Source organism: Heptranchias perlo, chromosome 26 (assembly GCF_035084215.1).
Source record: "Heptranchias perlo isolate sHepPer1 chromosome 26, sHepPer1.hap1, whole genome shotgun sequence".
In the NCBI taxonomy this organism is placed as follows: domain Eukaryota; kingdom Metazoa; phylum Chordata; class Chondrichthyes; order Hexanchiformes; family Hexanchidae; genus Heptranchias; species Heptranchias perlo.
The window spans coordinates 24,882,385-24,898,578 of NC_090350.1; the positions used below are offsets into that span (position 1 = coordinate 24,882,385).

At 43.7% G+C, this 16,194-nt stretch overlaps 1 protein-coding gene across 1 annotated transcript in view; it reads right to left on the minus strand.

Moving 5' to 3' along the window:
- Positions 1–1,265: 1,265 nt before the first annotated feature.
- LOC137342823 (keratinocyte-associated protein 3-like) overlaps positions 1,266–16,194 on the minus strand; it is a 45,777-nt gene continuing 30,848 nt past the window's right edge. The window contains exons 4-6 of the mRNA XM_068007010.1: positions 15,759–15,950; positions 10,434–10,568; positions 1,266–2,831 (exon numbers count right to left, since the gene is read on the minus strand). Of these exons, the coding sequence (XP_067863111.1) occupies positions 2,745–2,831; positions 10,434–10,568; positions 15,759–15,950 (414 nt within the window). The 3' untranslated portion in view covers positions 1,266–2,744. The remainder of the gene's footprint in view (positions 2,832–10,433; positions 10,569–15,758; positions 15,951–16,194) is intronic.

A 16,194-nucleotide genomic window follows, 5' to 3' on the forward strand; every position in this document is an offset into this window, starting at 1 on the left:
ATATTATATTGGCACCACTACTGCCACGTCTTTGCGAATCTTGGCTGGTTTGTGCAATAATGCCCGCTCCTGAGGATCACAATGAAGACCCACAACTGATGCCACCCATTGTGTCACTGCAGAGTGGGTGTAGGTATATTTGCAGGGCTCTTTTGTGCAGACGACTGAGAGACGTCGGCGATGTCCCTGGTGGCACCCTGGAAGGATGCGGAGGAGAAGTTATTGAGGGCAGTGGTGACTTTGACAGCGACAGGTAAGAAGATGGTGCTCGAGCCAGCCGGGAGCAGCTCGGCATGAAGGAGGCTGCAGATGTCCATGACTACATGTCGAGTGACTCTGAGCCTCCGTGTGCACTGCTGCTCAGAGAGGTCCAGGAAGCTGAGCCTCGGTCTGTAGACCCTGTGGCGAGGGTAGTGCCTTCTGCGACGCATCTCTCTCTGTGGTTGCCCTCCCTCCTGCTGTGCAGGTGGATGTGTCACAGCACTGTGTTGTGGAGCTCCACGTGTCAGAGGTGGACGGCGTGGCCGGCGAGGCTGGTGATGCTGTTCGTCCTCCGAGGAAGTCACGACTGCAACTACGGCGACCCCCATCCGGAAGATGTCCATTTGAGGGGGTCCGCAAGGTGTGTCTGCACACCGGGGTAAGTGTGCAAGTTTGTGAATTTTATTGTTAGGAGGAGGGTGGTGGAGGCCAAACTTTGTCCAAAGTGACAGAGTGGCCTCCTGCAATGAGTGAGGGTCTCCCCCACCCCACCTGTCAAATGGACCTTTGCAGCTGCCACAGGCTGGTGGCTGCAACACGTCCATTTCAACTGGGAGCGTTTCTCCCAGTACGGGAAAAAGTCCCAGTTGACTTGAAAATCCCACCCCTCCTAAAATATCAGGCCAATCAGGTCTGCAAACGATTACTTTAATTACTTTAAGTGGCATCCTGCCAGCTTTAATTGCCGGCGTGTGTCCCACATGCGGGGGCTATGCGCGCATCTAAGCGCGTCACTGGGGAACCCGGAAGTGGGCGGGTTGGAGCCGGGCTCTGGACCTGCCCCGGGAATCCCCCATTTTCGGAGCCCCCCACTGCCACGAACGCACCCGCTCAGGGGTGCGAAAATCGAGCCCAGTGTTTCTGTTAAGTTCTTTTCCCCTTTCATGGAGCTTTTGTATAATTATAGAATTAATTAATGGCCTAGGCAAACATAACATCATACCACATCAACATATGCAAGTACAGAGTGAAACAAGCGGCAAAGGTTTGAAGCATTTGCTGTTACATTTATTCAGATAAAAATTAATAAAATCAAATGTTGCTCATAAATCAAATCTTAAAAATCCAAATATTGTAAACATTTCCTGAATTTGTACCTTTTGGGAGGTATTAAATTTCTATTGGGGTCCAAAAAGTGTCGATTGATTTGGTTGATTATACAAATATTTCAAAAATTCAACATTGAAATCTCGCAAACACAGCATCCCATTTAACCTCTGACAGCAACCTTGATAAACTGAACAGTTCAACGCAGATTGCATTAGCCATATTTAGGGCCCAAAGTTTGCTTCAGCCTTTGAGACCCCTGAACTATTTAAAATTTCATATGTCCTGTGGAATCATCAACATTAGCATGAGTAATGTGGCCTGAAAAGAAGCAGGTGTTGATTTTATTTTGGTATAGATGTAATTTTGTTTTGTGAATGAGGCTGTGTTAGATATTTATCCCGAGGTTCCTCTGCTTCCATTTTGTGACATATTTGGAACCTTCACACTGGTGCTTGTAAATGTTGGGGCACCTCAGCTCATAAAGCTATGTTCTCCATTACGAAAAGCAGAATAAGTTCTCCCATCAGAGGACAATTGCTGTCAAGAGGCTTATAACGGTGTTAGTAAACCCTGTCAAGATTTGTGGTTTTTCAAAGAAAAAAGACAAAATCACAGAATGCAATCTCCAAAACACCCAATAAAAAATTCCATGTCATAAAATGGTATTTGACTAATTCAGTTACCAAATCTATTGATGAACATTACATCACTTGTATGTGATGTCATCACAATATGCAGACCGTTCCCTCCCCGAATGGTCTTTGACCCTTTTAACTGCTCATATCACAAAATAGTGAGTTGTTTAGCATGACTGCACAAAACCTTTGCCTTCAGTATTTGTTTGGAATCAGATCTAATGCGCTGATTGTAAATTCTGCTGTGATAAAATATAATCCCTGCAAGCTTTACAACCTGCCGGGCTCTGTGAAGCAGATATACTGGATAATAGAATCATAGAATCAGACTGCACAGAAGGAGGCCGTTTGGCCCATCGCATGCCTGTGCTGGCTCTTTGAAAGAGCTGTCCATTTAATCCCACTCCCCTGCTCTTTCCCCATTGCCATGCAAATTCTTTTCAAGTATATATCCAATTCCCTTTTGAAAGTTACTATTGAATTTGCTTCCACTAACCTTTCAAGCAGTGCATTCCAGATCATAACTCGCTGCGTAAAAATGTGTAATATTTCATGGAAAAACAGTGTGTAGATTAAAGCTGAATATATTACATGAGAAATAAAATGAGATCCAAAAAAATCTGACAATGTTCCAGTGAAATCTTCACAATGGTTTGATGATACTGTGCTTGTTGAGGCAGCTTTGGAAGGAATTCGGTCTCCATTACAAAATGTATTAGTGCCTGAAAATCACAGCACTCCTGTACTTGGCCCGGTTTTTTTTCACAGCTGCTAATCAGTTAGTGTTGTAGATTGTAGTCACACCCAGAACCTTACTGTACTTGCTTCCAGAAGTTCGTTATCTTCATCCACTTCCTGAATTTCCTCTAAAGTTTTTCGTCTGACCTGTCAGAGACCAAGGAGACAAGTCAGTGAGTGGTGGTTCATGAAAGGTGTCCTGCAGGGACTAATAGGCTAAGCTCATCACAGTAATTCGGGTGAGATGCAGAACTGGGAATGATTACACAGCTGGAACGGTTCCCCACTTCTCTCAATAAGATATTTGACTTTTGTTATAAAAAACATTGAATGATATATTAATGCTAATTTATAAAAAGTATAATACATGCTACAAAGTGGTAGGACTTGAGATCAAGCCAATGATTCTTCACTGCCTCTTGACCATGTGATTGAGGACATGTGAATAGAGACACTTCCAAAGAGGAAGGAAAAAAAAGTCAGCAAGCAGATCATTGCCTCCCACTACAATGTTGTTGGCACAAGAGTAGCATTGGCAGAGACCTTGGAGCAGCTCAGCTGCCCATTAACTGATGTGAGGATTGGTACGATTAAAAAAGGTGAAATATAAGTGAAAATTAAATACTGCAAGAAGTATATTCATTAATTAACCTGGATAGTAATTAATACAGTCAAATCTTTATTACAGAGGACGAGGCGGGTGAGAATAGTGGCCGAGAAAAAGCTGCAAAAAATAATGTGCGAGCTGAGCAGCTCATTTAGACTGCCACAGACCGAGTGAAAGAGCACGATATTACCAGGGCGGCGGGGGGTTGGGGGGCGCGATTGGGCGTGTGGGTAACGCGCCCGGTGAAATCAGTCTGCCCCGCGCGCAATCGCAGGCTGATTGGATTCACTTAACTCTTGTTCCGGGTTCCCCGCTGCTAAGCTGCGCGGCGGGCGGGCTGCGCATGCACAGTAAGGTCTGTCAGCTGGAGGAGCTCTGTTTAAAGGGGCAGTCCTCCACTGACTGATGCTGCAAGGAATAGGAAAAAGTACAGCATGGAGCAGCCCAGGGGGAAGGCTGCTCCCAGGTTTAATGATGCCTCACTCCAGGTATCATTGGATGGGGTGAGGAGGAGGGGGAGGACAGAGATCTTCCCCACGGCAGGTGGGAGGAAGCGGCCTGCCTCTGCCACCAAGAAGGCCTGGCTCGAGGTGGCAGAGGAGGTCACCTGCACCACCAACATATCGCACACCTGCATACAGTGCAGGAGGCGCTGCAAAGACCTAAGTAGGTCAGCCAAAGTGAGTACACTTACTCATTCCCCTACATTCCGTCTGCCACATCACCGCCCCCACCCCACATCTCCTTCTGCACTGCCAACACTACTCTGTCACATCACCCCTCACACCCACTCAAACCTCATCCTCATCTTACCTGCAATTACTCACCTTACCAGTACTCATCCCGCCACTACCACTCAACCCAATCCTCATACAATCTCATGGCTCTATCTCATACTCACCCTCTCATGCATCTCTTTCACAGTCAGCCTCACTCAACCTGCCACTACCTGTGCTGCAGCCACAGGGCATGCATCACATATGTGCAGTAGGAAGCGTAAGGCAAACGTGTCGTGAGCATGAAGGGGATGCACAAGGGTGTTTGAGGGTTTGTCATGGTTTTTACTTCTATTTAATTTCTGATCAACTCACATAACATATTATATTGGCACCACTACTGTCACATCTTTGCGAATCTTGTCTGGTTTGTGCAATAATGCCCGCTCCTGAGGATCACAATGAAGACCCACAACTGATGCCACCCATTGTGTCACTGCAGAGTGGGTGTAGGTGTATTTGCAGGGCTCTTCTGTGCAGACGACTGAGAGACGTCGGCGATGTCTCCGGTGGCACACTGGAAGGATGCGGAGGAGAAGTTGTTGAGGGCAGTGGTGACTTTGACAGCGACAGGTAAGAAGATGGTGCTCGGGCCAGCTGGGAGCAGCTCGGCATGAAGGAGGCTGCAGATGTCCACGACTACAGGTCGAGTGACTCTGAGCCTCCGTGTGCACTGCTGCTCAGAGAGGTCCAGGAAGCTGAGCCTCGGTCTGTGGACCCTGTGGCGAGGGTAGTGCTCTCTGCGTGTCAGAGGTGGACGGCATGGCCGGCGAGGCTGGTGATGCTGTTCGCCCTCCGAGGAGGTCATGACTGCAGCTACGGCGGCCCCCATCCGGAAGATGTACATCTGAGGGGGTCCGCAAGGTAGGTACATGTCTCTGGACCCCGGGGTAAGTGTGCAAGTTGGTGAATTTGATTGTCAGGAGGAGGGTGGTGGAGGCCAAACTTTGTCCCAAGCGACAGAGTGGCCTCCTGCAATGAGTGAGGGTCTCCCACCCCCAGCACCTGTCAAATGGACCTTTGCAGCTGCCACAGGCTGATGGCTGCAACACGTCCATTTGAACTGGGAGTGTTTCCCTCAGTACGGGAAAGTTTCCCTCAGTACGGGAAACAGTCCAAGTTGTTTGTAAAATCCCAACCCTCCTAAAATATCTCGTTAATCAGGTCTGTAAACGACCTGAAATACCAAAATAAATACCTTAAGTGGCACCCCGCCAGGCCTTGTCACTAGATTCCATGACATTAGCACTTTCCATCAGCAGGGGGAGCCCGAATCTCTTAAAGGCAGGACGTCTCTCTGACAGCCTGTCAAAATCTCTTAAAGGTAGCCGATACCTGTTATTTGCCAAAAATAACAGTCTGCTATCTGCACGGAGTCTGAACTGAGATCAGACATCGCACACATAAAACACAGATGCAGGTCCCGTCCCTATGTTTACAAACTGATGAGTTTTGTTAAAACATTGAATAAAGGTTGCACACTACTAAATCCCACGTCCTCCAATCTGCACGCCAGACCTTAACAATTTGCCGGTCCAAGTTGCTACCAGGCCTGCGAGAGTGCGTGCGCCAAGGTTCTCTGATGGTGCACTAGAGGCCTTGGTGCAAGAGGTGGACAGAAGGAGAGGCATCCTTTATCTGTGGTGGGGTGGGGGTGGGGGGTGTGCAAGAGGCCCTCCAGACATATGCTCAAAAGGCAGTGGGAGGCAGTAGGGGACGCAGTCAATGCCAGGCGTATAACACCACGAACATGGATGCAGTGCAGGAAGAAGTTCAATGCTTTGACACGAGTGGTCAAGGTGAGTGAGGTCAACTGTCAAGTGGCGTCTCCTACCAACTGCACCACACACTTCACCCCCATCACCCACCTACCAACAAACTCTTTCAATCAGTACTCAACTCTTCCAATCAGATGTTTCCTCTCACCCTTACGCATTACCATTGAGTTAGAAGATAGGCTCGGAGGCGAGTAGAACGCCAAGGTGATGAACACTTTGTTTCACATGTTGCTTTTTTAAGTGTTTCACTGTTTAATAATAATCAAAATTCAACAGTGGGCAATAAGAAATATTTCCATTAATATTTTAGTGTCTCAAATATTTCACACAACGTATACATCTCAATCGTCAGTGTCTTAAGCAGATAGTCAGTGTTTCAATAGGCTCCAGTTTCAACCCTTATTAGCATTCCATGAGAAAAATCATTTTTTTTACCCACTGGGCTGTCAGTATCAGTCAGATTAGTCAGAAGGCCGAACTGGAGGTTGTCGGAACCAATTAGTCAAACATTACTTTCTTGCACTATTGATGGCACAAATACTTACAGCAGAAAAGTTTTCAGATGAGTGGATAGTTTTTGAGACTTGCATTATAAATGTGTGTCTTTAGTGTTTGATCATGAAGACGTTATAGATAACATAAAAGGCTAGTTTAAGATTTTATTTTGCTCAAAGGAACTTTCTGGTGCATGCCCAGCCATGTCGTATGTGAAGGTTTATTTTCTTCTAAGACTAGTGACACCCCTTTTTGAGGTTAAGATGTTGCCTGGTGTGATTGCATAAGCTAGCTTTATTTGAACATTTCTGTCACTTCATTTGTGGGATTGCCAGGGCATGAAAATAAAATAGGGAGTGGCAGTCATATTTAGGAGTTTACTGCAGTAGAGTAATGTGATATGTAATGTGGACGGTTAGCTTCTTTGTGGTGAGTTTGGTGTCCAATTACATTCTGCAACTTTGAAAGCTGCCTTCAGCTTGCTCATATGTTCATAGTGGTAGTCTCTTTGTTACCATGTAATTTATAGCCTTGTTTTTTTTAAACAAGCAGAAAATACTTGAAATGCAGATCAGATTCAACAGCATCTAAATGAGGAAAAGACAGATTTTAAGATTTTGTTTTGATAATTGATTCACTCTTATCCCTCATAGAGCTGCTTAAAAATAAAAAAAAAATTAAAACAGTTAAATCAGCATGCCCTCAATCCAGGTAATCCCTCTGTTGCCTCTGATCAGCCATAGGCTCTGGGACAGGAACAGCAGTGATAGCTTTGTCTTATGACTGTAAATTGCGCTGCCGGTTGGGATTATTGTAAGTGCACGTTGTAAAAGATTTCAATTCACAAATTAACATGATGTAACTGAGGTTACGTTTCCAAATAAGGGAACTAGATCCTGTTAAATTGTATTGAAGTCTTTACAACTACTGCTATTTTCATATTTAAAATACCTCTAATCCTTCTAGGAGAAATTATTTTTTGCTTGAAAGGCAGAATTATAGTACGCTTCAAATTGGTTTGTTTTGATAAGTGCCCTCCCGAGTCATGAGAACAGGCAGACTTCTCATCCAAATAGTGCTACCTCCGACAATGGAGTTTCCTCAGTGCTACACTGAAATGTGAGCCTAGATTGTGGTTTCAGGTACTGGAGCGGAACCTGAATCCACAACCTTCTGACTCGGGAGTCAGTCGTATCGCTGAGGGAAGGTGACTTGGCCTCTCATCCATTATCATCTCGAGGTCACACCATCCTGAAGACATTTCAATGGATGGAAATAGTGGGAAGCACGCCCGCAATTTTCCAACATGCGCTGGTGGTGGATGTGGTTCCTCACCGCCAGCACTTACTCAGAAAATTCTCCTTAAAAAGTCAGTTTTGTGCCATATTCTACTCTGCAATATAGAATATTCCAGCACAGAGAATATCACAATTGCAAGCATATACTCTAAAACAGCTACAAGTAGGCTTAATATATCAGGGCAATTTTGTATTTATAGAGTGGCTGGGGGAAAAATTCGATAGGGCCATTGTGATCTGCTATTAACCTGCACCCAATGACCCCTGCGCAGGCAAGATGAGAACTTTGTCTGGCCTTAGGACTCACCGTCAAGCTGCGTTAAAATCCAGGCCTTGCATGTCGATTCAATGCAATTTGGATTTTCCACCAGAAGGGGGAGCCCCAATCTCTTAAAGGGAGGATGTCTCTTCAAATCTCTTAAAGGCAGCCGGTACCTGTTATTTGCTAAAAATAACAGTCTGCTGTCTGCATGGAGTCTGAACGGAGATCAGACATCGCACACATAAAACACAGATGCAGGTCCCGTCCCGATGTTTACACACTGATGAGTTATGATAAAACAATGAATAAAGGTTGTGCAATGCTAAATCCCACATCCTCCAATCTGCACGCCAGACCTCACCAATCTGCCAATTTGATTTGGTACGAGGCCTGCGAGAGTGCGTACACCAAGATTCTCTGATGATGCACTAAAGGCCGTGGTGCAAGAGGTGGACAGAAGGAGGGGGAACACCTTTTTCTGCAGGGTGGGGAAACGGTGGTGGCTCGAGGCCCTCCAGACATATGCCCAAAAGGCAGTGGGAGGCAGGAGGGGATGAAGTCATTGCCAGGCGCACAGCACCACGAACATGGATGCAGTGCAGGAAGAAGTTCAATGCTTTGACACGAGTGGTCAAGGCGAGTGAGGTCAATTGTCTAGTGGCGTCTCCTACCAACTGCACCACTAGCCACATCCACTGCACCACGCATTACACCCCCATCACCCACATACCAACAAACCTTTTCCATCAGTAGTCAATTCTTCCAATCAGATGCTTCCTCTCACGCTTACACATTACCACTGTTGCAAGCCGCGCACCCACAACTCACAGGCCACACACACTGGCAAGCTATTCAACCATGACAGGCACATCAACCAGACACACGTCCCGCTTTGTTGCAGGAGGAGGTGGTGCATAACAGGAGGCAGCAAGTGGCAGTGGCATTTAGCCCCTCAAGCCTGTTCCGCCATTCAGTGAGATCTTGGAGGAGCTGTGACTTAACTCCATATAGCCACCTTAGCCCCATATCCTTTAATACCCTTGGTTCACAGAAATCTATCAATCTTAGATTTCGAATTCACAATTGAGCTCACATCAACTGTCATTTGCAGAAGAGCATTCCAAACTTCTCCCACCCTTTGTGTGTAGAAGCATTTCCTAACTTCACTTCTGCACATCCAGGTTAGGCTATGTCCCCTAGTCCTGGTATTCAAGTATAGGAGACCTCCAAAAACAGTTACAAATGTCTCAGCAGCCAGAAGAAATAATCCAGCCACTAACCTGTAAATCCTGCCTGGTCCCCTTAAATAGCACAGGTGGGGGTCCTCCAGCCACTCTGAGACACGTTCAGATGGTCATGGTTAAGACTGTGCGTTGAGTTAAGTGTTACGTGCCAAAATGGTGTCTATCACTTTAAATCAGCATTGCACACTGATTGTATCCATTTTCTCCTTACTTTACATGCTTCCAGCATTCGGAATTTGCGCATGCTGGAAATGCGCATACGCAGCCAAGACGCCACCTCGGATGTTCGAGGCCACGTAGTGCCAAAACAACGGGCGCTACACGGCCCAACTTAGCGGCCGTTATATTTAAGCTTGGAGTGTCCATTTAATGATGGTGACTTAAGCGCTTTGGGACATTTTACTACATTAAAGGAGCTATAAAAATGCAAATTGTTGTTGTAATTGGGGAAGTCTTTCCTCTAAATGTAACATTCTTTAGTAGCAGTAAAACTGAACTTGGGACAAATTAAAAATTTAATTTTCTTTATGGAATGACAAATGACAAGTGAGCTTTGTAGTGTGGAAGTCATTTGGATAATCATAGTCAAACTTTAATACAATGAACTGAACTTCTTGTCACTGCACCAAGGGGAAGCTCCTTTACAGAGGAGCTTAGACAAGATGAACTTGTAGGAGTTTGTTTCCACTGTCCCCCATAGGAATAAGATCGATAGATATATATATGTATATATAGCTTAGAATCTTATTCATGGCTCTGTTCATCAATGTTTAATACACTGTTTGGTCTTATTTATTGCAGATTGATTTTTCTACTCAACCGTGACTATCTTTAGACCCCTCTTATAAAGTGTATTAAAGAGAGGGTGTCTTAAATGGGTTGACTATTACCATGGAACTGCAAGTAGGACAAGTTATTGAAAAAAGTCGGACGCAAAACAAGTATCCCCAGCTCAAGATGGAGGACTGTGCTATCTCCTCTATTTTGAACAATTATCTTTAATTTAACGCTAAATGGCTTTATATTAATTCTCCTCCAGATGGTGGTGATCTAAGCTAAAATAAAACTTTTGGTCCTATGCTAAACTGAAAAAAAAACTTTATTACATTAAAAAATGCTAACCCTTTAATAACCACAGAACTATTAACATCAGGGAAATGAGAGGAGTGAGATTTTTGAGTCACAACAATTGAGATAAACATTTAAATGTATGGAGCTGTTTTTCAAATCAAGTGAGACTCACTCCAAGTGAGTGAGATTTGAAGATCTGTACTGTTTTGTTCTCCTACCTGTTTCCTGTCATATCTGCGTCGCTGTTTCTTGCCTCCCAATAAGTTCATCGAGACCAAAAAGCATCTAATAGACAGAAAAGCCTCCACACCAGACAGTACCAGACATGGAATCCACATCGCAAGTGTGGTATCCTAGGAGACAAAGTATTGGATTAAATGTAGTCTCCTGTGTAACAAAGGCTAAAACCTTAGCTGAACCACAGCTGCAAACTCAGATTTTTACAGGTTGCAGTTGTGTGAATTAAAATTGACTGTATAAATGGAATTATGTTTGTTTTTCCCCCTTTCCTTCCTATTATTTCTTTCCTCTTGAGGCCACTCCACATGTCTTCCTTCACGTACAACAGAAGGAAAGATTGCAACAGAAATGAGCTAGATGATCATTTTTATCCCCCTCATCTCCCTTCACCACAGGATAGAAACATCATGCTTCTTTGCTGAGCTCAGCTTTTGGCTTGCCTGAGAAATTGTCAAACACCATGTGGTGTGGTGCTGAGCCATACAGACAGAAGGCCTCTGGTTTGATCTCTGGTTCTCCACTGTGATTAGTCTCAATGCCACATACTAATTAGGAGAAAAATTGGTCAGGATTCCTGCTCCTGATTAGTGTCCATTGACTCCCTGCGCAGTTGTGACTGTGCCTTCAGCGGTCTAGGCCCTAAGCTCTGGAATTCCCTCCCAAAACCTCTCCTCCTCTTCTTCTCCTTGAAGACGCTCCTCTTTGACCAACATCTATCCTAATATCTCCTTATGTGGCTTGGTGTCAAATTTTGTCTGATAACCTTCCTGTGAAGTGCCTTGGAACGTTTTACCACGTTAAAGGCGCTATATAAATGCAAGTTCTTATTGTTGTGTCTGCTGTTGAACAGCCTACTGAAACTCACCTTTCAAGCTCATGAAGAATGGTTGCTTCATTGACCGACTGGAAAGCAACTGGTGCCCAGCATGAGGCCTTCAGACCTTCAGTCTTTAGAAAATGGAGGGGTAAAGAGAAAATATAGAAAAGGAAAAGATAGACAGTACAAGGGAAAAACCAAGACAAAAGAGGAGGCGCTGATGTCAGAGCTCAGCAAGAACAGGGTAGGTGTATTGTTGTGTCCTCTCTCTGTATTTCCCACATCTTTAACTGAAACGAGTTACCTAAATTGTTACCATTAATAGAATCTCAGTGGAGTAAGCAGGAGGCGGATAGAATAGAGGCACAAACATGATGTGTGAGGAGTTGGGGGGCAGGGTGGCGGGAGGGATGATGAGAATTGAGCAGATCAGGATACAACAGAACAGCACTTCACAGCCTGGAGTGAGACAGATTCATTACACAGCTTCATTAGAGATAAGAGGATGCCTGTCAGTCTTGGAGATACATTCTCCAAACAAAATATTGCTATTTGTTCTCATTCAGTTGACAAGTGCGTCACAGTCTCTCCTATTGTCTCCTTCAGTTTCTTTCCCAATCATTTGCTTTTTCATCTTCTGCATTCCCCCCAGAATTTACTGCTTTGTAAATTGTAATTCCCAACATGTGTGTCAGTAGCTGTAAAAGCAAAATGGTGTTCTGTATCCCTCATTTATTACCAGATTACCTTATGCATTGCATCATTACCCTTTGGTCAATTGAGATAGGTGAGTTCGAATAGTGGGAGATCACGAGAATACAAACTGAATCCAATTGCTGTCAGCCATTAAATCTCACCTGTTTCACTGTCTTCCATGACCAGTGGCCACCGCAGGACATGAACTGTATAATTAACCATAATAACAAGATCCTGATTTACTTTTACACGACACTTCTTTTAGTTTGATTGGACTATTTTATTAATGGTGCTCTCCTCAGATTGAGGGGGTAGGGGAGGCACTTTTGGCATTGAATTCTGTCCGGTGACACTGGGATTCCCAGTGCCACCCTTATTGGTCCAATTAAAATAGTCCTGTTTCATAGTAATCTAATGAATTAAAATGAGAGGTGGGTTTGAGTGACAGGCCTGGGACTTAGATAGATTAAAGTCACCCAACTGAGGCAAGAACTCGGGACTGGGAGCTTTAGTGATTGAACTGGCAAAACTCATACAATAAAGCAAATGTAGCTACCCAGGTCCTGACTGACTGGCTGAATGCTGAGATCCAGTAGAGGGTTTCATTCTTATTCTTTGGTTGGACAATTATGGAATGCACTTGTATTACTGGGCTGCTGAGTGAGATTTTGTATTAGAAGGAGGACGACAACGACGACAACAACAACAACAACTTGCATTTGAATGGGAGTTTTGATGTCGAAAATCACCTCAGGCTCTGTACAAAAGAAAATAAGAGAAACTAATGGCAAGCCGTAGCGGAGAAATTAGGAGAGATGACCAAAAGCTTGGTTGAAGTGTTGAGTTTGATTTTCGAACTGTGCTGAGTTCATTGCTCTCAGATGGGTGGCTCTGGGGTTCTATAACTGACATCAGCACCTTCCTGGATTAAGGAGCAGAAAATCCATCAGGAGTCCTGATTACTTTCCAGTGCGGCCCACTGGAAATTATGCTTGTGTGGATGCCAAGTGAGGAAAAGATGAGATTTATGCTGCACACCACTGTCAAATAGCTTGCTAGGCTCACACGTGACAAACAGCCACTTGAATGAGGTTGAGGATGATTTCCAAAGCCTATGGAACTGCACCCCAGCATGCCTTTTAAAATACAATATCTTTTAAACAGAAGAGAGCTGAGCTGAATTTGTGTTAAGAGAAAAGGCTGTCTTATTAAGCGTTTGAACAAGAGAACAGCCAGGGATTCAAGTAAACTGCACCAAAACTGACAATTTGACACTGACACATACATATCACATATTAATTGACAGAACAGGCCCTGTTAATAAAAATTCTCACTACATATTAACTATCCTCAGAGAGACAAACACAATAAAAGCGATGCGAGAATAGCTGTAAATATGATTTGTTGTTAGCAACTGTATCAAAGGCACTGTTACTCAAATTTGGAAATTATGGGTAACAGCAGCTTTCAAGCAGTTGTAAAGCAAATTGGAATTGAATGACTCAGATGTTAATGAACTGATTACAATTGCTGCTGGGTTTCTAGTTTGTTGTTTAACACAGTATGTGTCATTTTATCTTCCGATTTTCTCCCCTTCCCGTTTTTCTCCTCATGGTGGTGACTGATAATGAGTTATAATTCCATAGGTAGCAGCAGACCTCCAGCACCTCATCCACATGTCTAGTCTTGATCAGCCTCTGTCCAAGGCTGAACCAGACGGTTTGCAACCTTGGCGTCCTATTTGACCCTGAGATGAGCATCCGACCACATATCCGCATCATCACCAAGACCGCCTACTTCCACCTCTGTAACGTTGCCTGTCTCCACCCCTGCCTCAGCTCATCTGCTGCTGAAACTCTCATCTATGCCTTTGTTACCTCTAGGTATATATCAATGACTTAGATGAGGGGACCGAATGTAAAATATCCAAGTTTGCTGATGATACAAAGCGAGGTGGAAAAGTAAGCTGTCAGGGGGACGCAAAGAGGCTGCAAAGGGATATAGACAGGTTAAGTGAGTCGGCGAGAAGGTGGCAGATGGAGTATAATGTGGGGAAATGTGAAATTATCCACTTTGATAGGAAGAATAGAAAAGCAAAATATTGTTTAAAAGGTGAGAGACTAAGAAATGTTGGTATTCAGAGCGATTTGGGTGTCTTTGCACAAGAATCACAGAAAGTTAATATGCAGGTACAGCAAGCAATTCGGAACGCAAATGGTATGTTCGTCTTTATTGCAAGGGGGTTGCAGTATAAGAGTAAGGAGGTCTTGCTGCAATTATGTAGAGCTCTGGTGAGACCACACCTGGAGTACTGTGTATAGTTTTGGTCACCTGACCTGAGGAAGAATATACTTGCCATAAAGGGGGTGCAACGAAGGTTCATTAGATTGATTCCTGGGATGAGAGGGTTGTCCGATGAGGAGAGATTGAGTAAAATGGGCCTATATTCTTTGGAGTTTAGATGAATGAGAGGTGATATCATTGAAACGTATAAAATTCTTCGAGGGCTTGACAGGTTCGATGCTGAGAGGCTGTTTCCCCTGGCTGGAGGGTCTAGAACTAGGCGTCACAGTCTCGAGATCAGGGATTGGCCATTTAGGACTGATATGAGGAAACATTTTTTTTACTCAGAGGGCTGTAAATCTTTGGAATTCTCTACCCCAGAGGACTGTGGATGCTCAGTCATTGAATATATACAAGACTGAGATAGATAGATTTTTGGATACTAAGGGGATGAAGGGATATGGGTATAGGGTGAGAAAGTGGAGTTGAGGTAGAAGATCAGCCATGATCTTATTGAATGGTGGAGCAGGTTCGAGAGGCCATATGGCCTACTCCTGAACCTATTCCTTATTTTTCTTATGTTTCTTGCCTCTTGGGCATCCCCACTTTTAATTGCTCTACCATTGGCGGCTGTGCCTTCAGCTGCCTAGGCCTTAAGCTCTGGAATTCCCTCCCCAAACCTCTCCGCTTCTCTACCTATCTCTCCTCCTTTAAGACGCTCCTTACAACCTATCTCTTTGACCAAAATTAAATTTTGTTTAATAATGCTCCTGTGAAGTGCCTTGGGATGTTTTACTACATTAAAGGTGCTATATAAATGCAAGTTGTTGTTGTTGTTGTTGATGTGAATTTGAAACAATAGGCTATTTGACAGGAGTGTATCAGAAGTGAGCCTGATGCTATCTGTACCCATTCTTCATACACCTGTACTAGATTTGTCCCCTTCTCCAATGGTAGGGCACTGAATTGCTTTAAAGGATCTATATAATAATTTTGGGGAGTTTTTCGGTTCGGCTTAAATTCTGGGATAGGCTGCATAAACCTCTTTGGCCAGAATCCATCATAGAGTTACTGAATCAGTGCTTGTTCGCTATATGTTTTAGTCCATTTAAATCACTAGATGACCCATTTTATGGCACTGAAAAGTGCTGCTACACAATGTTGTTGAATAAATATTAATGCAATTGCAAAATGAATGTGTTTCCAAAGAGTTTCATATTAGCATATTAGTTTAATTGGTTGGGATATACAATCTGTTCTTAATTTTAAGTTGTTTAATTCAAATTATCTGATCATTTGAATTGAAATTGCAAAAAAAAATGCCCTGTACTGTTTTATTAAAGTTGTTTAATTCATACAACTGGATAATTTTAATTTTTTGAGCAAAACATTTTTTGAATTAACAGCAGTAAATTGTAAATGGGTTCTCATCTCACATAGAAGTTTAACTACACATCAATTAGCAAATACACAGCAGGCATACTTAGCATGTGTACTTTAAACTTACATAGATTCTTGTTGGGTCAAATGGACATTCATTTGTCACTTGCAAAACATCCTTAGTGGAGTTGAGATGACAGACTGTGAGCAACGTTCTTCCACCATTTGCAATGGTCACCACCACAGAGATTCCTAGCCCCAGCATACAGGCCATAGAGATGAGGGAATTGAACATGCTACTTGTAAACACAATGTATTGCTGCATAATTAAACAAAAAGACATTCTTTCAATTTTTTTTTGGAGCAGTGCATAAGAAAAAGTTTTTTAAAAAACAATGCTTTCACTTTCTCATTGACCCAGCAGCCTCAAGTAATCCTAATTTTTGTTTACAAATCCCTCCATAGTCATATGCCATCTTATCTCTGCAAGCTTCTCCAGCCTTATATCCCAGCTTGTATGCTCTGCTCTTCTGACTCTAGTCTACTATGCATTTCATTCCCCA